This window comes from Protopterus annectens, chromosome 11.part0, assembly GCF_019279795.1.
Source record: "Protopterus annectens isolate FY-2018-M chromosome 11.part0, PAN1.0, whole genome shotgun sequence".
NCBI lineage: Eukaryota > Metazoa > Chordata > Ceratodontiformes > Protopteridae > Protopterus > Protopterus annectens.
The window spans coordinates 918586942-918610456 of record NC_056745.1 but is presented as its reverse complement, the minus strand read 5'-3'; the positions used below and the strand labels follow the sequence as shown (position 1 = coordinate 918610456).

Genomic DNA, 23515 nt, shown 5'->3' with positions numbered 1-23515 from the left:
ACCAGGCTGAAGGTGTGCGTGCGTGTGTGTTACTTGAGTAGAGCTTGACTTGTGGATATGCAGCAGTCCCATCAAAGTGGGGTCCGTGATCGCCTTGTATGCCAGACAGAGGTCACCTCTGAGGAGTCACTATGAAAGTGAGTAGAGGGATAGGGCTTTTAGCCTGTGTATGGTAGATGTTCGAGGCCCTGGATTCTCCTGGTGTGGAACCTCTGTGGTCTCTCCAGCTGCTGCATGTGTTTGTGTACATACTTTTACAGAGTAGTTCATGTAGAAGGCTTTCCATACAACGGAAGCAATATGGTAGTCAAAAGTCAGATTGTTATCAACCTGACTGCCCAAATGCCTCATGACTGATTGCGTGCTTAGGACATTGTTATTAATGTGATACTTTTTGGAACGTCACTCTCCCCAAAGGGAATGATGATGCATTTTTTGGTATTCAGCTTGAGGCCATGTTTCTGGCACCAGCCATTTGTCTGAGTGAGACCCTCTTGGAGGATGTCCACATAACTAGGGGAATTGATGACAGCACCCAGCTTGCAGTCATCTGCAAACTTGGTCAGCCATAGCCCACTTGGTTTGGCCTGCATCTCAGAAAAGTATATCCCAAATAACACAGGCCCCAAGACCGAATCTTGAGGTACGCCGCAACATACTGATGCCTACTTGAGAGAGTGTATCTATTATGCCCAGGGGGAATAGTGTCAAAGGCTTTGGCCAGTTAAAGGTAGGCGCTGTGCACAGTCTTCCCCTCATCCATGGCTTTGGTGATTGTCTCAAAGAAGTCGACCAAATTTAGCAGACATGACCTCCCCTTGATGAAGCCAAACTATGTGGGATCGAGTGTTTGGAGGTTGCTAATGTCCTTGTTAATAAGGTCCATGATAATCCATTCCATGGTCTTGCAGATCATGCTAGTTATGCTGATGGGTCTATAATTTCCAGAATCAGTGGACGCCCCACCTTTGTGTAAAGGGATGACAGTGGCTGTCCTCCACTCAGCTGGGATGAAGCCAGTACTCAAGCTTTGGTAGATTATGGCGCCTAATGGTGCTGCAAGTTCCTGCCTGAGTTCACATAGGATGTAGCCTGGTATGTTATCGGGTCCCATGGAGATTGTATTTTTTGCCTTTAAGAGAGCAGTGATGACCTGCTCCCTAGATATAAGGGGAAGAGGTCAGGCACTGGGGATGTCCTGATTTACTGATGGGGGGGAACAGAGGGGTGAAGTTTTCGATGAATCTGTCAGCCAGCAAGTTTGCTATATCTACAGCATTTGTATATGTGGTGTCCTTGACCACCAGTTTTGAACAGATCTGGGTGCTTTGTTTGAGGTTGCGGACATATATGAAGAAGGCCTTATGATTGTCTCTCGTAGATGTGGCCAATTTGGACTTGAAGTTTGCTTTGGAGGATTTCACTAGAGCTCTTATTTGTTGTTCAGGCTAAGGAGAGACTGCTTCCAATTGGCACCTGCTCCTTCTTGGTCTTAGCAAGTTTTTTCCTTTTGTTATAGAGTTTATTTACTGTAGATGTCCACCAGACAGGTTTACTCTTCCTTGCAGAGATGATTTAGTCTTGTCAGGTATTCCCAATTCCATGCATCTACACAAATGCTTGTATAGTGCTTTGGTGTAGTTTTAGATATTGGTGCCAGTTCCTACAGAGTGGGAGGGGGCTGTGAAACGGTTTATACCATCCCTCAGGATGCAGTAATCAGCTTTGCAAACGTTTTTATGTCTGATCCTAGCTAGAGGTGGGTTGGAGAGATAGTGATTTTGAAAGCGCCTGCTTTATGGTCGGATCTTACCAGGAAGGATGACACTATAGGGATGCTGCAGTGGTTACTCATGTTGGTTAATACTAAGTCCAAGATATTATCACCTCTTGTAGGGGTATCGACTAGCTCTTCAAAGGCATTTGCATTGACAAAATCAAGGAATCTCTGGGCATTTGTGTTCTGGCATGAGTAGTTCTTCCAATCTATGTTTGGGAAGTTAAAGTCACCCAGCATCAGGGTAAAGGGTTGAATCTGGATAGATTCAAACAGGTCCAAATAGGTGGATTGGGCATCGAGTCAGATTTGGGGCTGGTAACTAGCTATGATTTGAATATTTTATTTTTTTTTTTTTATTTAACATTTGTTGACCGGGAATAGGGGTCTTGTCAATGGTTAACTGTACCTGGAGTGTCCTGAGAGTCATACTGTTTGACCAGCCTGGAGGTGTGCATGTCTTTAATGTATATTGAAACTCCACCTCCTTTGGCTTTACTGCCCACAGTTTGGGGTCTGAATTTATGATAGGATGAGTAACCAGGTAAGGCTGCGGTGCTCTCCACAGCTTTGAACTAGGTTTCTGTGTGACTGCACCGTCAGCATTTCCCAGGGCTACGAATGCTTGAAGGCCATCAGGTACTGGATCTCCCCAGAATGACACCAGAAACTAAGCCAATTGTTAAAGTCAATCATTTTCTGTTTGTACTGAGGCATCATTCTGAGTAACGGCAGAATGCTGCTTAAGGCTAGCAAAATATCTACCTGGGACACACAATCAGCGAGTTCAATCATGTCTCTCTTCATATAGTCCAGAGAGGTACGTCTTAAGTCATTCACGCCAACATGAACTATGACAAAGTCATAACAGTACCTGTTGTTGAGAGACTTGAGTGCATATGTGATATTGCGGATTCTGGCAACTGACAGACACTAACCGTGACTTTCTCCTTATCCAGCCTGGTGAGAGGCACATCTGTGTCTCACAATGGAGTCTCCTATGTTGGGATTATGTTGAAGTCTTAGTGGCTGAGAGAGACAGGTGTGTGGACTATGCGTGGTATGTGGTGCAGAGAGCTGTGGAGATCACGTGTGTTTTTGCCTCGGAGGTCTCCTTTGTTTGAGTATGTTTATGTGGAGGACCTTCACATATGTGGGTGTGTGTTGTGTAGGTGTGGGTGGTGTTTGAGGTGTAGTGATTGTGTTGACAACCTTTTCGGTGCCAGATATACTGGCTTGAGGGGGAGAGAGCATGGAGTCTAGGTCCCGAATGTAATTGCATCTCTCACAAATTGTGTTCCTAGGTGGTAGTAGATGGTTGCCTGTGTACATGAGGCAATTGCTTGACTGTCTCAGGATGCCCATATCAACCAGACTGGCAGGAGAAACTGTAGGTAATTGTCCATCCATATTTGTCGGAATCTGAAGGAGAAAGGTCAGGGAGAGCTAAGAGTTGGGAATAAAGTCCAAGTGATTAAACCAAAACCAACAGCTTAGAATAATGCTTAATTTAGACAGGCTATAAACAAGCAGTAATAAATGCAACAGAAAAGATGCAGTTGAACACTTTAGAGAACAAGCAGCAAGTAGCAGGAAAAAGCAAGATGAAGTAAAAGAGTAGTAGGAAAAAACACAAATACAGATAAGTATAAGCAGCTGAATAAAGTGTCTCTTGCATTAAAAAATATATATATATATATATATATATATATATATATATATGTAATACTCTGACTTGCTTGGGAAAGGAAGACAAGATCACATACCCAAAAATATTACTTCTTAAAAAAGGTTAAAATTATTTAATGTATGCAACCCTTTTCAGAGATGGTGTCAAAGATATGTAGAAAATATCTGGGTTCATAGGAGATTACTAGGCTAATGGCTTAAGGTCCCTTACAAGCCTAGCCAATATAACCCAAATTTTACCCAATATATTACCCCTAGGGGGCCATAAGGGACATAGGCACTACACCAGGTGTGAATTTGTGATTCCCCATCCATTGATCCAAACTCCTCTTGAAGAGGGTCAGGAAAAGGCTCTGCTTAATGTGAAGAGCAAGCCTGTTCTAGCACATTTTGTCTGAGTCGCTGAGTAAGTTTATAGGTTCATAGGTTCATACTAGGCTATCTGCCCGAGGGCATTTATAAGCCTAGCCCATAGTTTTGTGGCTTACGCCACCCCTTTAGTATGGGGAACTATACCCATTATTTTGCTGTGCCTCTGTCTAGCAGTGACACTGAGGTAATCCCAGGGGTATATCTGCGATCTCCCATCCATTGGTCAAGATTTCTCTTGAACAAGGCCAGCGAGGTGCTCTGCCTCACATATACCGGGATTTTGTTCCACAGCATAGGGAGCCTTTGGGTGATGAATCTATCCCTCCAGCACGTCCTATTAATAGCCGTGTCGAGGTTTAAGTCTCCCGCCCTTGTGGCTCTGACGGATCTAGATTTTTTGAGGTGAAGCATATTCATCAAATCTGGGTTTGACATGGCCATGTATGTCAGGCAAAGGTCACCTCTGAACACGACTGAATAGAGCTGGAGTTCTTTCAGTCGGGCAGCATAGGACAGATTTTTGAGACCCTTTATCCTTTTGGTGAGGAACTTTTGTGGCCTCTCCAGCTGCTGCAAGTGTCGGGTCAGATACATTCCGAATGGGGCATTGTACTCAATCATTGGTCTGATGAGTGATGAGTATAGGGAGACTATGACCTCCTTGATCTAGATGTGAATCCCTTCATGATAAGGTGGGCAATGTAGAAGGTCTTCCTAACTACTTTAGCTACATGGGTGTCGAATGACAGGCTACTGTCAACCTGGGTCCCCAGGTCCCTGATAACTTCTTCTGTGCTCAGAGGATTACCACCTATATGGTAGCTAGAGGTAACCTTGTTTTTATGACTATGCATTTTGGGCATTTAACTTTAGGCCATGGCTCTGGCACCAGTCATCCGTTTCTGTGAGACCCTTCTGAAGGATATCTGTGCCAGATGTGTTGTTTGCAGTCATCTGCAAACTTTGTCAGCCATAACCCTCCTGTGTTTGCTTGTACTTCGGAAAAGTAGATGCCAAACAAGAGTGGGCCCAGGACTGAGCCCTGTGGGACACCACTTGTGACAGGCTTTGAGCAACTCTGACCCTGTGGGTTCTGTCACTCAGCCAGTTTGCAACCCATCTTGTGATGTATGGGTTAACATTTAAGCTGATGAGTTTTTCAATGATACCCGAGTGGGGTATTGTATCGAAGGCCTCCGCCAGATCGAGGTAGGCTGTATGGACTGCCTTTCCCTCATCAATGGCTTTGGTGACTGTTTCGAAAAAGTCAACCAAGTTTAAAAGGCATGATCTGCCTTTGACAAAGCCAAACTGGGTTGGATTCAAAGTCTGCAAATTCCCTATGTCTTTATTTATGAGGTCCATTATGATCCTCTCCATGGCTTTGCAGATAAGGCTTGTCAAGCTAATGGGCCGGTAATTTCCAGGGTCTGTGGAGGCACCGCCTTTGTGAAGTGGGACCACAGTCACAGTGCCACTCCTGGGTACATATCCAGAGGTGAGACTATGATTAAACAGCTGTCCTAGCTGTGGGTTTAATTCCTCGTTGAGTTCGTGGAGCACACAGCCTGGGACACCATCAGGTCCCATGGATGCTGTGTTTTTTGCTTTGGAGAGAGCAGTTCTCACTTGGGCGTTTGAGATGTTTGGGTGGCTGCAACCATTTGGTATAGATATCTCTCCTTTAGAAGTTTGCACTGAACCTGTCAGCCAGTATGTTGGCAATGTCTGTAGGATCAGTAATCTTCACATCATTTTGAACTAGTTCTGAGCATATCTGGGAGTTTCCTCCCAGGTTTCTAACATAGCTAAAGAAGGCCTTATGATTGTCTTTTGAGTCTTTAGCTATTTTTCTCTCAAAATTTCAGGTTTCTATGAGAGCTCTTAGTTTTTTACTTATAGTGATCAAAGGTGTCTTACCTTTTAAGGATTTTGCTCTATCTTGTAGTGGCTTCCTCCTTTTGTTGTAGAGTTTGTTTAAGGCTGGGGTCCACCAGACTGGACGCTTGCCCTTGGTACAAAGAGTCTTTGTTTTGCTTGGGATTGCCTTATCCATGCAGTCCTGCAGGTGCTGGTAGAAGGCATTTGTAAGTGATTCAGCGGCTTGAGTACTGTTTAAAGGAGACCACACTAGTCTTTAGAAGTGTGAAGTCGAAGTTTTACTGTGGTCTTTTTATTTCAGGTGGGGGTGGGATGAGGACCTCCAGCAAGATTAGTTGTGATCTGATCTCACCAGTGAGGGGTATACTTCGGTGTTGAACATTGTGCTCCCATGTTTGTGATGATGAGATCAAGTATGTTTTCTCCTCTTGTGGGGATGGTGACTAGTTGTTCCATGGCATTTGAGTTTATGAATTCCAGGAACTTTTGGGCTAGGGCGTTTGGGCTTGAGTAGTGTTCCCAGTCTATATTAGGGTAATTGAAGTCACCTAGTATGATGGTGTTTGGAGATACATTTATCCCTCCAGTGTCTTCAGGGAAGGCATGTGAGGTTCCTGAGTTTGTGAGGGTGGCCTGTAACATGCTACAATTTGCAGAGCAGTCTTGCCTATGGTTAATTGCACCTGGATGGTCTCCGATGCATCGTGCATCGCCACCAGTCTTGAGGTGTGGGTGTCCTTGATGAATATGGATACCCCCCTCATTTCTTGGTATTGTCCGGATTTTGGGGCCGGAACGCATGATATGAGGTAAAACCTGTTAGTGCTGGGGTGCTCTCAGGAGCCTTGAACCAGGTTTCTGTCACAGCACAGACATCGATGTTCTCCATACTGAGAAGGGCCCGTGCATTTTGAGATTTAGACTTCTGGCATTGAGCAGCATTACCCTTAGTTTTTTTTTTTTGTGTTCTAGGGTGGTAGGTTTAGAATTTGAGCCCTGCCTAAAAAGGCACTATGGGGTGGCAAGAGCCTTTGCCAATATCCGGAATCCCAGGGTGACAGGTGCAAGCCCAGCGTGGCTTGTCCAGCATGTCATCCCAGGCAGACAGACATTGGATCCCCTTTGAATGACACCAGAGTTTAAGCCAATTGTTAAAGCTGATCATCTTATCTCTGTATTGTGCCATCATTCTTGGTGAAGGTAGGATACTGCTCAAGGTCAGGGTGATACTTGCCCGGGCTACATAATCAGAGAGCTCCTCAATGTCTCTTTTCATGTAGTCCAAGGAGTGCGTCTCAGGTCGCTTACAACAGCGTGGATAATGACTGAGTCGTATTTGTACCTGCTGTTGAGAGACCTGAGTGCGTGGGTTATGTGGCGGATTCTAGCCGCCGACAGGCAGCTTACTGTAACTCTCTCCTTACTCAGTCTGGTGAGCGGACGTCAGTGTGTCTGACTATGGAGTCACCAATGACTAGTGTGTCTGGCATTGTGTTTGGCCTTAAGGGCTGTGACTGTTTGACACTCTGACTGTGAGGTCTATGTGTTGCAGGTGTTGTGTTCTGAGGTGGTGGTTGTTTGGGTGTCTGCTTTGGTGGCCTCTGCTGTTTTGGTAGATTTTTGATCAGAGCCTCCGAGTATGTCTTTGTGTGTTTATGTGTATGATTTGAGGTTGTGATGGTACTATGTGAGACTGGGTCTATAGTGTGTGTGGTAACCTTCTCCTCCTGTCTGGTCTTGCCAGTCCTAAGTTGAGAGAGCTCAGCCTCCAGTTTGGCCGTATAGTTGCATCTCTCGCATGTATTTGTGTTTTGTGGGAGGAGGAGAGGGTTGTCTGTGTACATGAGGCAATTGTAACATTGCCTCAATATTCCCAGGTTCACCAGCTGAGCAGGAGAAACACATGCCTCTGCAAAAGTTAGACAAGTCAGACAAAATACATACCATGTATTCAGCAGAGTTCTTAGACCAAATAATGAAAATATAACTATTTTTTGCTCATTCACAAAATAAAACGTGTAGGGACTTTCAAGAACAGTTGATCATACCAGTTTTTGTCAGAATGTCACATACACATAGCTATGCACATAGAATACAACCTGGGAACACCTACAGGTAAAAATGTAAGTTATGTACTTACTGAACATTAGATTTCTCTGGTCAATGCCCAGACACTGGAAACATTGGACTGTAGCCTTTGGCTTCCTTTACTAGCAGAATGAACTTCTTACATGCTCAAGCTCCTCTCCTACCTAAAACTCCCTGCCTTGCTTGCATCATCCAGATAGAGTATGCTAAGACCTCATGCAAGACAAACTTCCCAAGTATAGCAAGAAATGCAATAAGGAGTCAGAAGTACAGTTGTGTACACTTGCCATAAATGTAGATGTTAGAGTGCATTCACTGTTGCAGTCATTACACCTGGGCCATCTGCCCGCAGGCAGCCCCCAGTCAGCCCGAATACCAGAGTCCTAGCACCTCTGCGCCAGATGCCGCCACCTCCTCCACGACGCCAGGCCATCAGGGGTACAAAACAGGCAGCTGACACCATTACATCAGTTTTTCTTGCCCCAAATGTCAGGAGCTAGTATGTGGTGGGGAACACCTCCAGTAAAAAGTAAATACCAATGCCATTAGGAATGGCCATAGATCCCTCCATTGATGACCCTCATGCTGTCTCTGTTGCAGATGTGTAGCAGCTCCATCAGGGCTGGATTTGCAAGTGCTCTGTAGGTCAGGCAGAGGACAACCCTTAATAGTCAGTGAGAGAGAGTAAATTAATAGGGCTTTTAATCTATTCACATAGTTCATGTTGTTTACACCCTGTATTTTCTTTGTGAGGAACCTCTGAGGTCACACCTGCTGCAGTCAGTGCCCAATCAAGTACATGCCAAATGGCGCACTATACTCGATTAATGGTCTAATGAGGGCTGAGAGCAGCAGGACTATAATTTCCTTGGAAGAGTTACTGCAAAACAGTCACTTTTACTGAGGATTCTAAACCTTGACAATATTGCTCACTACTTCCATTCTAAGTGAATAGGACTCAGATCAAAATAACATGGAAGACAGCATCATAATATCATCAACTGCTGTCTCACAGACTGCATTATGGTCATGAAACAACTTTCCAAGAAAATAAGATTTGGTCTGAAGGGAGGGGGGGGGCAAACAATCAAATAGAGAGAAAACAGTGACACAATTTCAATCAATAAACTAACATGTCTCCTCTCCCCAACAAATAAAAATACGATTTTTTGGCAGCTTTACATTATAGACATTCATACTTAACTGTAAATGCTTCCCACAATCTTTTAGTTAAGCAAGTGCATGAGTAAGTTTTTATTATACATGGCTTGCAGTACTGATAGTGGTTCACTTACAATCGCCAAAAGAGAGATAATAGCTTTCCTTTGCATTTATTACATTTCTGAGTGGTGAGATTGTTAGATAAGAGATGAAAATACATTTTGGCGAAGAAACAGCATACTGCCTCCCGTAGTTGTCCTTTTAAATACAGGAATCACAAAAAGAAAAAAAAGGGAAGAAAATGCATAACACACATTTGGTCACAAATATATCTGGTAATTCTGCTTTACATAAAATGCATATTTTTTTTCAGCAGAGCATACATATTTCTCATTGCTGAACCAACAAGTTTAAACAGACAAGCAAAGAAAATTAGTCTAGTTGCTAAGCATTTTTATTACTATCCCATGGATGCACACAGTTTAAATTTAAACCAATGTTACAGAATAGCTTACAAAATCATACAAATATCCCTAATTTTGAGGGACGTCTCTGATTTTGATTTATATGACTGCATTGCTTTGGACATGTGCTGAGGAGGGATGCTGGATATATTGGGAAATGATGCTAAGGATGGAGCTGCCAGGTAAGAGGAAAAGAGGAAGGCCTAAGATAAGGTTTATGGATGTGGAGAGAGAAGACATGCAGGTGGTTGGTGTTGTGAAGATAGGTGAAGGCTGCCAGCCTAGCCAGATAGAATTTAATTTGTAAATATTAATATAAGCCACAGGCTTGTTCTCTTAAATGGGAAAAAATTGTGTCAAATGTGGAACTGCCAAAAATGTGACAAAAGTGCACTCTGCGGTAACAAAGCTATTAAGTCAATTCTTTGATGTCAAAACTTGGAGCCGATATGTCTGAATGAATGAATTCTGGTTATTGTCTTGAGACCAGAGTTAATTGCTAGAATCTGTATGTATAAATAATTTATCTTATTGTTCTGGCTTCCTGACCATCTGCAAGATCAAGGGCCATTAACCTCTGAGAATTTGTTAGCATGGGAACCAGAAAGAAATGATGTAATCTGAAATGAATCAGTGGTACTGTGTTATCAATTTAAAGACAGAAAGAATGAGAGCATTAGAGCATTTGTCTTGAGAACATCCAACTCACCGCTCTAGCCTCTTTTCTATATGTAAGTAGGATCTTAGACTTTAGTGCTTCTCTTAGAAATAGCTAGGATTTAGGAAGATTAAACTGTTTTGTCTGTGATGTCAGAACCTTTATACAGTATTAAATATTTTTCTATGACCTCTGAACTCCTGAATAGCACTGTGTAGTAAGATGTATTGCCTTGTTTTTATTATTCATTATTAAATATTTTTAAACCTTTCAACTATGGCTGTTTTATGCAGAGTTAATTTAAGCTCTAGACTCTAGAGTATATTGCATGTATATAGTCATACTGTATTAAGTCACTCTAAGCCTCGACTGTTCAGTCACACTTACCATTTGGACAACAACATTGCATCAGTAATAATTAGACACCCTTTCAGAAGGGCCTTTGAGTAGCTGATATTAGTGGGTGGTAGCAGCTGGTACTACCATATAGTCTGGGTAAAAGAGGCACAGCTCGAGAACCTGTGCCAGCCTTCCCCAGCAGTGTCTGTGTGGTTGTATATAACTAAGTGTGTGTGTCAGCTACTTGGGCAGGGACAGGAAGCACTGGTTGGACACAGAGGGTGCTGGAGGTTTTAGCTTGCCCACTAGGCTGAGATCTGGACCCTATAGCTGTGCCAGTGGGGAGTCTTATTGGGGACCTGGAGGAAAAGGGAGAGACCAGCCACAGACTGACTGTGATCTCTTTGTGCTCTTAAGGAAGACTTGTACTTTACTGTGTCTACTTATTATCATTTCCTTAAATGGATGCCTCTTCACTACTGGTGAGGACTGAGGTTCCTTGATTGCTGGGCCAGTGCACGGGCGTCACAGAGCAAGATGCAGAGGACAGGAAGAAATGGAAACAGATGATCCGCTGTGGCGACCCTAACGGTAACAGCCAAAAGAAAAAGATGATTTAGCTCTGTCTCTCTTAATCCCTCCTAACTGCTGACTTTCGGCGCAAAGGTGGTGAATTACACTTAATAAATGACAGTTATTAAAAATAAAGACGTTTGTCAGAAAAAAAATGTATAGTAATTCACATTCTCTATCACTGTATCAGGTTAGTAGTACTAATATTTTAAAAGCTCCACAGATATATTTTCTGAATTTGTCCCCGTTTGCTTGAGAGCTATGCAATGGATATTATTCCAACGCACAGTTTTATGACCAACCTACATTGCTAACATTCGCAAAGGTATCAATAGTTCCCACTTAATGAAAATTACAAACAAATAATAGAAAAACAAAAAATTTACACAACGTTACACCGTGCCAAAAATGGTCTACTCCCTTTAAGTATATACTCTGCACATGTAAAACAAGTTTTACGCTTCAAATAAAAATAATTATTAAAACATAACTATATACCGGTTATGAAAAATACAGACCTCTACACTATTAAAATACATAAAAAAAAAAACGTACACCTCGTGACTTGCAAAAAACTTAAAGAATATCGTACATATATACCTCTCAACCTCTTAGTACAAGAAATCTAGACAAAACCCAACAAAAGGGGAGCAGGGTAGTCCGTACCCAGCGGCGAATTATATAACTCCCTTTATCACTAGACAACCGACAGCCGGGTCCTCTTCGAGTCTTCTGTTCCCCGCCCCCGTGACGTCAGTCAGAACGACAGTGGGTCCGTCAGCCATGGGAATCTAGGCACCGTCGTAAACACGTTTCCATGTTACAGGATGGGGAGACTACTCAATGATGAGATTAAACCGTAGACGAATCTGTTGTTTCGTCATTTTTATTTATTGTCTGTTTTCTTTTTATGCGTCTTACAATGTTTTTTTCAAACCCAAATCTGTTTCTCGGCTTCATCGGGTAGTAAACAGAAAAGATAAGAATAGTAATGGTAAGGCTAATTTGTACATTTCTAAGTTTCGTTCAGCCCATGTCAAAACAAACATATTTTCTGTGAGATTTTTGATTTTTTTCAGGAGTGCCCCGGCAATGGTAATTCAGTGAGTAAAATAACAAGGAATGGAAAAAGTCAGGATTGCATTGGCCGAGATTAGGCAGGTCTGCCTGACAACTGTTTCAGGGAAATAGCACTGTTTTGAAAAAAAAGTTTGTCTACACATATCATTACATTAAAAGTCATAGCACTGCCCTTTAAACATTATATAGCAAAGGATAAAAAGAAATGGAGCACAGTTTTATTTTTCAGAAGAAATGGTCTTAAACACTAGACCCATTTTATACATGATAAGGCATCTGTTGGATGTATCCGTAAAAGGTCTTACTTCATAAAGGAACTCATCAAGTTTGGAAGAGTAGGAATATGAGGGGGGAAAAGTCGTAGTTACATGGCATGCAACTAATTCCATCAATCAGTTATCACTAACAAGTATATTTTTCTGAGGTCCTCGTCATTCGTTACTAGGACTGTTCCAGGTTGTGTGTCAGTGGGGGGAATCAGATCTGTGATGCTTAAGCATCCCCTTTAGTTTTATATTTTTAAGAGAGTATTGCTGTTTAGAAGTCTTGATATTTGATGTTTGTTAACAGTGTAAGCTGATGCACTGCCCACTCCTACTGTTAAAATTGGAATGCGTTTTCCTTTCTTTTTAAAAGTGTGTCTTGAGATGACATGTAGCATTCTACTGCATTTTCATTTTTATAATCAGTCTGCAACACGTGTGAAGAGAAGGTGGGGTAGATGTTTGTACTCACCCCTCTCAACTGCCATGATTTTTTCTTGTTTTTTGCTGTGTCTCTTTGACTCTCTTATACTTTATTTTTTTGGGGTCATTACTGTAGTGTAGAACAGTCCACCCCCTCCCCTGCTTGTGTGATTGACACGCCAGATGGCCGTGATGTTGTATGCAAATGATGCACAATTGACTTCTTCTTTCGGCTGCTCCCATTAGGGGTCACCACAGCGGATCATCTGTTTCCATTTCTTCCTATCCTCTGCATCTTCTCTGTCGCACCAATCACCTGCATGTCCTCTCTCACCACATCCGTAAACCTTATCTTAGGCCTTCCTCTTTTCCTGTTACATGGTAGCTTCATCCTTAGCATCTTTTTCCCAATATACTGTGCATCCCTCCTCAGCACATGTCCAAACCAATGTAATCTTGCCTCTCTGGCTTTGTCTCCAAACCTTCCAACTTGGGCTGACCCTCTAATATACTTATTCCTAATCCTGTCCACCTTCATCACACCCAGTGCAAATCTTAACATCTTTAACTCTGCCACATCCAGATCTGACTCCTGCCTTTTTGTCAATGCCTCTCTCTCCAACCCATGTAACATAGCTGGTCTCACTACCCTCTTGTAGACCTTCCCTTTCACTCTTACTGGTACTCGTTTGTCACAAATCACTCCTGACGCTCTTCTCCACCCACTCCATCCTGCCTGTATTCTCTTCTTCACCTCTCTTCCACACTCACCATTACTCTGAAGTGTTGATCCCGAGTATTTAAACTCGTCCACCTTCACCACCTCTATTCCCTGCATCCCCACCATTCCTCTATCCTCACTCTCATTCACAACACATATATTCTGTCTTAGTTCTGCTAACCTTCATTCCTCTTCTTTCTAGAGCATATCTCCACCTGTTCCCTACTCTCACTACAGATCACAATGTCATCTGCAAAAATCATAGTCCATGGGGACTCCTGTCTGATCTCGTCTGTCAACCTGCCCATCACCATTGTAAATAAGAAAGGGCTTAGAGCTGATCCTTGATGTGATCCCATCTCCACCTTAAACGCATCAGTCACTACCACCGCAGACCTCACCGCTGTCACACTACCCTCGTACATATCCTGTACCATTGATTGATTGCCATATAGCATTCACAGTGACATCATGCATGTATTGGTAGTTGATTGACAGACATTGAAATCACTCCTGTGCATGTGATTTGTGAATGTTCCTGAGCGGCTCCACTGCATAGCTGTCAACCTCTTAGCAGACAAAAATCTGGACAAAGCAAAAAATAATACAGGGATAAAGCTCCAAAAATAGGGACACATTTTAAATTTTGCTCTTATAAACTTATAAAGTTGTTAGAATAAAGGGCCTTGTGTTACCATGCATTTTTCTGAAGGATATGAAGTTTGAAACTCAAATCCCAAACAATTTAAGTTGGCCATAAAAGGAATATTTCAAACAAAAATGGGTCTGCCATTGCTCTCATTCCCCCTGACTATAACCATCTTACTAACGTACCTCTTTCCTTCCACTCTCTACTGTCTTCTCTTCTACCTACCTCTACTTCCTTTTCCTACTCCTTCCTCTCTATCCCTGCCTCCTATTCATCTCAACACTCTACCTTATCCTACTCCTGCCTTCTTCCCTCCTCCTATTATCCCTACATTTCCCTTTTCCTTACCTTTTCTATAAAAACCTTTTCAGACATTATTACTCCTTCAGTTCTTAATCATTTGTTTTTCATTCCTTTTGTTCCTTTTCTTTCGACTTTGTTAATGTACAGTATTTAGAGTCTAGTGTAGAACTGTTGTATTTAAGTTTTTTTAAACTTGTTTGTATAACTTTAGCTTATTTTTACTGTATTGTTATGGAGCTTTTCTCCCCGGGAATCTGCTGAAAAAGGGCTCTGGCTCCGTCAGACATTCCTGGTCAACAAAGGTAAAATAAAATAAATAAATGCCTGTCATTATTTAGTGAAGTCAATCATCATTGATTTGTCACTTCAATCCAGTGAATCACAAACTGTGAAGAACAGACCAAAATACGAGGCAAAAATCTGGACAGTTGAGAGGTATGGGCTCCAGAGCTAAATTAATTAAATACTGCAGTTCTGCCGGAGGAGAAAAACTTTTGTTGAGGACTTTTCATGCATCTTCACAGACAAGAATTATAACTTTATTTCTGTAGTAAGTCAATTTACAGTTATCTCTGACTCTAACCCTAACCCTAAGTGGCCTGTTGGCTTTGTAAAATGTGGACCAGGGCAAAGTGATAACATCTGTCCCTGGTGGAGCCTAGCTTTCTTCTGGAACACTTTGCGCCCACTTATGCTTTAAGTCTCTCGTACCTAACGTAAGTGTAATCAATATACATTGCTTTCACAGTCAGTTTGAATGCAATACGGGGTTTTTCTTTTAACTGTAAATTTTTATTTATTTATTTATTTAAATTTGTTGACCGGGAGTGTCCGACTGGACGTGGGTCCATTTTCAGCGGTGGCCCGGGGAGAAAAGCTCCACAGTAAAATAAACAGACAGTAGTTACATTGGATTACATAGTGATTAACAATTTAACATAGAAATTACTTACAACATATTTACAGATGAAGAACATAAGTAAAGATGAGCAAAAACAAAATGAAATGAAAACTGCAGCAATACTAGAACTTCCACTGAGTGACCTCCCAAAACTCTTGTATCAGAGGCACATGGAATAAATGCAAATGACACTTATGAAAATCAGGCATTTCAGCTAATTAGCAATTGCATTAAGTAACGGAACGGGGTCTATATTAGTACATCGAAGCACTAAAAAACCAATCAGTAAAAACAAGGCTGAAATATGCATATCCACAGCTAGTGGGGTTTGGCTTTATTGGCCTGAAATTGTCCATTAAAGCGACAAAACAAGCCATTGGCATTCAGAATCACCAATTAGCTGAAACACCTGATGTTCTTACGGGTCATTTGCATATATCCCATGTGCCTCTGATACAAGAGGTTTGTGAGGTCATTCAGTGGAAGTTCTAACTTTGCTGGAGTTTTCATTTGTTTTTTTACTGATTGTTTTTCAGTGACCTTCTCACATATTGTTTTAGTTTGTTGTTTGGGATATTTTTGCAGTGTCCCTAATGATAATGGACATCAGCTGGGTATAACAGCCCTGTGTTTCTTATGCTTATTCAAACACTCTGCTTGTGCTGTGTTGATGAGGTTATAACAAGGCTGAAATGTGCATATTCACAGCTAGTGGGATTTTGCTTTATTGGCCTGGAATTGTCCATTAAAATAATGAAACAAGTCATGGGTATTCAGAATTGCTAATTAGCTGAAACGCCTGATGTTCATAAGTGTCATTTGCATTTATTCCATGTGCCTCTGATACAAGAGTTTTGGGAGGTCACTCAGTGGAAGTTCTAGTATTGCTGCAGTTTTCATTTCATTTTGTTTTTGCTCATCTTTACCTATGAAACCATGTTCACACTTTGAACAGTCTGTTCATGTATTGAATGACCAGAGAGAATGTAATATTAATTTTGAATGCATGTAGCTTGGGTAGCATTTGCAATGGTGTATAAGCCCCAGGTCTGCTGAAAAATGTTGGTGTTGTAGAGGATCCCATAATGTGATAGTGGGATGCAGAATTAGACAAATGTAACTGCTGTGTGATTGGTAGTCTGTTAAATATGGTTAAATATTGATGAACCTTTGTTTTTAATGTGTCCTTTCTCAATACTGCACAGCCATTTTGACGACTTCTTGTGTGGCAGATAAGGACCTGGACTTAACTACATATTACTGCATCTGAGTTTTAGTCAGCACTGGCTAGTATGTTTGCAGTGATTGTGTGCTTAGTACACCTTTCACACCTGCAACCTATTGTCACTTATGGTGAGATATAGCTTTTACATGAGTGGGATGGAGAAGAATTGAAAGGTAAGTGTAACTTTGTTTCTTTCATGTTGTAGTATACCTTCACCTTAGGTACACCAACAAAAAATGCAGTCCCACCACTGGTAAAAAAAATCAGCCACCAATAATCCCAAGCCAAGAAATTTATTGAATTGCAATTATTGATGGCTGATTTTTTTTACTAGCATTGGGACTGCACATTTTGTTGATGTATCTGTTTTCTTCACGTGCTTTTGCCTTTTGTTGTTGGTTACCTTCACCTTAGAACAACCAGCTTTTAACTGCCAAGCACTTGTTAATAAAATGACAATATCTAGGAAAATTAATTTGATAAGGTCTTGGAGATGTTTAGGGAGGATACAGAGAACAGATCTTGGTTATCCTGAGGCCTAGGGGATGCATTTAGATTAATCATTCTTAAAGCTTGATCAGGTATGGTGAAGTTCATTGATTTAACCAAAAAAAGTAGCAGGTAATTGTTTCTGGTATTTATAAGTCTTTTTCTGAGTTTGAATGGACAGTAAAAGAAGATGACATAGACTTGTTTGTCTTTTTGGCTTTTCCTGGTTAGGGGTCGCCACAGCGAATGCCAAGCCAGCACGGCCCAACCTTTTTGGCTTTTCCTGGTTAGGGGTCGCCACAGCGAAACTCCGTTCCGTTAATGATTGGCAGTCGATTTTTGTGGTGCCAAGTTGCCAGCCCGACGCCCAACCTTCAGCGAAGGCATGCCCATTCACGCATGTCTTTCATAAGCAAAATGTTTTAAAGTTCAAGAAAGTAAAATTGCTTAATTTTGTTTTCCTTCTTAGCATGAGGTTATAAAATCATTACTGTATTTGTATATTGTTGCAGTAATAAATTTAATTGGTATTCTATATGTTGCTTTAATGATATTGCATTCATTTAGTCAGGGAATTCTGAAAGTTTTTCACTGGATTCATAACTCATAATTTAGCCATGGCACTTCACATTGTTGGAGTGCTGTTTGATTCCTCTTGTAATCTTATCTTTCCATGTTTTGAGAGACACAGTGTGTAATTTCCGGGCATTTCTTCTTGCATTTTGTAGTCTGAAAACAAATGGTGCTAGGATCAGTCTGTACCAGGACTACTGACATTTGGTGTAATGGACATCAGTGCAGAGCACTACTTGAGAAGGTATAACTTTGTGGTAAGAAATAAGATGGTTTTGGAAACATTCACTTTTCTGCAGCACAGTGCAAAATATTGACGATCCCACAGCTCAGTGCAGTCCAATACTTTTTAAGTAGCAGAGCCAGCGCAGGTATTCAAAGAAAAGGGCTACATAGTAAATTAAAGCAACCATGTTATCTTTAAAGTCTACAACATCTACTCCAACACCAGCAATTAGGGGAGAATGCACATTCTGCCTGCCGGTAGTCATCTTGTGATTAGTGCTTCTGTTTTGTTCCTGGTGAGAAAAGTAGCACAGGGACATTATTTCCTGGAGAATGCTGATTACCGGAAAGGCTACTAATAACTGCTTTGTATGTGCAAGCTTGGAATTTGTGGTTAGATTTTGCTTCTGGTGAGAGAAGGAGCAGCGTGCATTCATTCCTGGCCATTTCTGATTGGGCAATGAGTGTCTGCATTTGACCAGGAAAAGGCTTGCATCATCTGGGAGAAGACTATTGATTACCAAAGGGCCTGTGGGCTACTTCTCATCTTGGGATCAGTGCTGCTGTTTTGCTGCTGGTTAGAGAAGAAGCAAAGGAGCACTGTATCCCAGCAGCATGACGCTTTAGTGAGACCAGAATTCGTAGTACCCAGGCAGTAGCCATTCCGGTGAATCCCCTCTTCTCATCATTCTTGACGAAGTTTATTCTTTCTTTTCAGTAAGTACTGCTTGATATGCCGTTGTCTAAAGTAACCTCAGAATATGTCCCTAAGTACTTCATCCATAAATCATCAGGGTCTACTTATTAGTTTCCCCACAAGTGTTTGGGAGTGCCCTTTATAAAAGCAGACACCTTGAATTGGCATTTTTCCTGTAAAAGCACCCTTGAATTTCACCATTACCTTGTTGCACTCATGGCAACTAGTTTGCAGTGACAAGCACTGCCTCCAGAGTTGGAAACCAGATACTCCTGACATTATTTCATATTCTCATTCCAACTGTCTAATCAAAAAGAATCAGTTGCCCACTATCTCTGTTACTAGCCTGGCAGGTATGGGCATCCTGAGGCAATGTAGAAATTGCCTCATGTTTACTGACAGCCAGTTAATTCTCAGACTGATATGGTGTGTGAGAGATGTATTTACACAATGTCACTGAAGGCAAAGCTCTCATACTCTTGATGTCATCAGGCTGTCAGTAGTGTACATGCTGCACCCATCACAAACAGTTCAAAGCAGACACATAGACCCACATATGCTGAGGCACTTAAATGTAACTTCCTAAACCCCAAAGACCTCCTAGATGAAGTACATATAACAAATACCCTCAGCAGCTCCGAATGCACTTTTTCAAAATAACACCCACATCAGCACATACAGCCACATCTTATGGAGCCTCTACTTCTAAGCCCATAAGGCAAGCCAGCACACAGTCCAACGTTCTGGTCGTTGGAGACTCCATTGTGAGATACACTGATATCCCTCTCACCAGGCTGAGTAAGGAGAAAGTCACAATGAGTTACTTATTGGGGGCCAGGAAATGCCACATAACACACGCTCTCGGGTGATTGGACTACAAGTACCAGTATGACTCCATCATAGTCTGTGTGGGTTTAAGTGACCTGACACTTATCTCCCTAAACATGAAATGAGACATTGTGGAGCTCTCAGAATATGTGTCCCAGACTGGTATGAGCCTAGCATTGAGTGGCATTGTATCTTCTACAAGGATGATGCCACAGTACGGAGAGAAGATGACAATTTTAATAATTTGCTTAGTTTCTGGTGTTATTCTAAGGGGGTGAAGTATTTGTAAGCATGGAAAGAGATGGTCAAAAGACCACACTGCTTTGCCAGGGACCTCTTCCCTCTAGGCTTTCGAATATTGGCTAAAACATTGTCCTCCCCATAGTGCCTTTTTTCAGGTATTGCCAAACTGAAAGTACTTTTGACATAGCAAATCAAAACCAAGAAAATCTAAAGGTGTCACTGCTCAATGCTAGGAGCCTAAACAAAAAACACCATTCCCTACAAGCTGTCCTCATTGTAGAAAATGGTGGCATCAGTGCGGTCACTGAGACTTGGTTTAAAGCTGCAGTGAGCACACCAGCAGTGCAAGGCTATAATGCCTTCCACATATTTAGACCAGCTACTACACAGACAGGGGCTAAAAGTGGAGGTGTCTGAGTTTACATTAAAAATAAATATACCACAAGGCTGGTCAAAGAGGACAATGGAGTTGAGCTTCTTCATTCTTCATGTCGCTGCAGACAAAATTCCATACAACTTCCTTGCAAGCTATAGATCCCCTTCTGTGACCAAGGAAACCCATAATGTGTATTTAAACTTATTGGGAACATTCACCATCCAACCCTGTGCCATATCCTGGGTGACTTTAATTATTCCACTATTGACTGCAAATCATATACAACAACAAACGTACATGCACAGTGATTCCTGGATTTTGTAAACCCAAACTCCCTGGATCAGATTGCCAGTGATAACCAGGGGTACAAACTTACTGGATCTGGTACACAGTAATATGAAACAGTGCTGTACACCCCCATTGTAATGTTTTCTCTGCTAAGGTCAGACCACAAAATGGTCTCCTTTGAAGTAAAAATAAAACCTGGAATCCCAGCTAACCCTGGAATATTCAGGAACTACTCTAATGTTTACTTCCTATTATTAAGTGATAACCTGGCAACATTTCAAACCCCCATAAACCCTGAGAACACTGCTGCCTACACACAACTGTTCATAGAAACCCAATACAAGCATGTTAATATCTGCATAGAGGCAGCTGTATCCACCAAGAAGAAGTACAGAACAAACTCACAGAACAAACTCACAAAATAAGCCACCCTGGTGGAATTATAACATCAATAGTCTGTATAACAAAAGGAAGAAAATCATGGCAAAAATCAGGAGGTACAGCATCCTGCAGGGTAAATGCACTCTTATCAAACTAAACAAACAACTCCAAGGACAAATTGTTTACCAAGGTCAAATTTGAGGTAAAATTGTCCTCCCAGGCCAAGGACAACCACAAGGCATTCTTTATCTATGCCTGGAGCCTCAAAGGTAATATACAATTTGTGCAGTGCTCATTGTTAATGGAGTTATCTATACTGAGCCAGAAGATGTAGCAAACTTGCTGGGCAACAAATTCATCTCCAACTTTACCCCTCTTTCCCTCTGAATCTTCACTCAGGAAATACTATCAAATATAACTCCTCCGTCTGTCACTAGGGAACAGGTCCTTACTACTCTCTCTAAGGCCAAGAACACTGCATTAGTGGGACCAGATGGGATCCCAGGATGCCTTTTAAATAGCATGAAACATGACCCATCAGGTCCTCTGGAATTGCTGTTTAACTGTAGCCTCTAAACAGGCTTTGTGCCTCATGAATAGTATGCTTCGGGAAGTGGATATCATATTGACAACACACCCTAACAGCTGACGTAGTAGTCACCATCGCGTGTCTACAGTAGTGAGGAAATCATTCTATATTGTGCAACATATAAACAAAGGTATGGCATCTAGGTCCAAGAAAGTCATTGTTCCATTGTATTTCGTATTCATCAGACCTATCATTGAGTACACTGCCCCCTTTGGTATTACCTAATCAGGTATGTCCAAAAGTTGGAACTTCCACAGAGGTTCCTCACTAAAAGAATACATGATGTAAGTAACATGTCCTTTGCAGGGCACCTCAGGGCCCTATCCCTGTATTCTGTCTCCTACGGGCTGTTGAGGGGAAATGTGTGCCTGGCATACAAGGTATTGTCAAACCCCCACCCTGATAGACCTCCTGCATATCCACAAAACAAACAGTACCAGAATAAGACTTAAACCTTACCAGTGATATAAATAGGACCTGCTGGAGAGACAAGTATGTATCACAGAGACTACACCTTCTCTGGAACAGGTTGCCTATCCATAATCCACAAACCAGGACCAGAAGTTCACAGCCAATAATTTATTAGTTTAGTGCTTTTGTCCACAAGTATGCAGGACTTCATTAGAACAAAAACAGTAATGAACAGCCACATTAAATAATCCTCACATCCCTCTAATTAGATGATGCAATAACCAATTCACACCCAAAAAAACAAGTCCACACCTTATTACTCCCACGAACATCATCTTCTTATAAAACGCATATAAAAATAAAACCTATATCTTGTCATGTAGTTATGGAAAACATGTATATTTTAAAAAATACCTAAAACGGTTCTGTCTGTTTAAAAAGCACGTTTATATCGTAATTCAAACCCTCTTTAAGTTTTAAAACACTGCTTCTAGAACATTGATTGCTTAAGCCAGGAAATTCCATGGCATTAACCCTTAATTGCCATTGCAGTTCTCTGTATTCTAACATCTCATTAAAAGAACCACCCCTTAATTTTTGCTGTACTTGAGCTATAATAATGAATTTAAATCCATGTTCCACATTTCCCTCGATATGTCTAAATAATGCATTATTCCTGTCTTTTCTTTATGCTATATATATGCTGGTATATCCAAGTCTTAAGACAACCTATTGTTTTCCCAGCATAGTATCCTGAGCAATTTTGACACATGGCCAGATATATAACCCCCATAGAGCTACAGTTGTATTTTCTTTTTAAATATATCCACCCATACTTCTCTAATTCCACCAAATCTTGCTCAAATATATACTTACACTGATTACAAAAAACACATTTGGTCATTTTTCCAGTCACTAAGGGACCACTTCCTCTCTCCACTATATTCTTGATACAAAAGTCTCTTTTATAAACCACTTTGGGAACATTACCTACAGTGTTACCCCACTCTTTGTTAGTTTGGAAGACGCACCAGTTTTTTTCAGTAATGTGCTTAATATTATAAAAGTCATTACTGAATGCTAAAACCAAGGCTCTATTGAACATTTGTTCTGTGTCTTGGTGGTTCTCCTCCACAATGGGGCTAACCCCTTCCTTCTTCCCTAACAGGGGGTACGAAGCACCCATTTTTTCTTTTAAGTTCTACTTCTTGAAAGATTCCTCCAAGAAAACTGTGGAGTAACCTATCTTCCTAAACATGTCCATTAACATGGTACTTTGTGTTTCAGATTCAGTGTCCTCTGAAACCCCATCTTAGCTCACCTTACCACCTGCACTTTTACTAGGGATTTCTTTTGGTGGTATGGATGGCAGCTAGAAAAATGTAACAACGAATTTGAATATGTGGGCTTTCTGTAAATATTAGACTCTAGGGGGTAGTATACCTGGCCTATTGCTCCTCATGTTTTGCATTTTACATTGGCAAAAGAGAGAACTTTAAGGCAGAGAATTTATGAACAGCTGTACGAAGTATTGAGGAGAAAGGAAACTAATGCTTTATTTAAACACACTTTGGTATGTGAGGGTTATTCCTTTAAATTTTGGGTGTTAGAGCAGATAAAACATTTTGAAAGAAGGGGAGACTGGGAAACCAGTCTGGTGTATTGTGAGTTACTGTGGCAACTAAAGTTTGTTGCCTCCTCAACCCCTGATTTAAATGAACAGTATTCTATTTTACCAGCTCTGAAGAATAGAGCTTTAAAATAGAATAAAGCTGTTATATGGATTGTTTTTTACATTGGATATTCTTATATACCATTTACTTGACCATGTTTTGTATTTTATATTTA

At 41.3% G+C, this 23515-nt stretch overlaps 1 protein-coding gene across 1 annotated transcript in view; it reads left to right on the top strand.

Annotated features, from left to right (window-relative positions):
• The first annotated feature begins 11731 nt into the window (after positions 1-11731).
• Positions 11732-23515, top strand: part of RXYLT1 (ribitol xylosyltransferase 1) — an 899852-nt gene continuing 888068 nt past the window's right edge. The window contains exon 1 of the mRNA XM_044088313.1: positions 11732-11996. Coding sequence (XP_043944248.1) covers positions 11846-11996 — 151 coding nt within the window. The 5' untranslated portion in view covers positions 11732-11845. The remainder of the gene's footprint in view (positions 11997-23515) is intronic.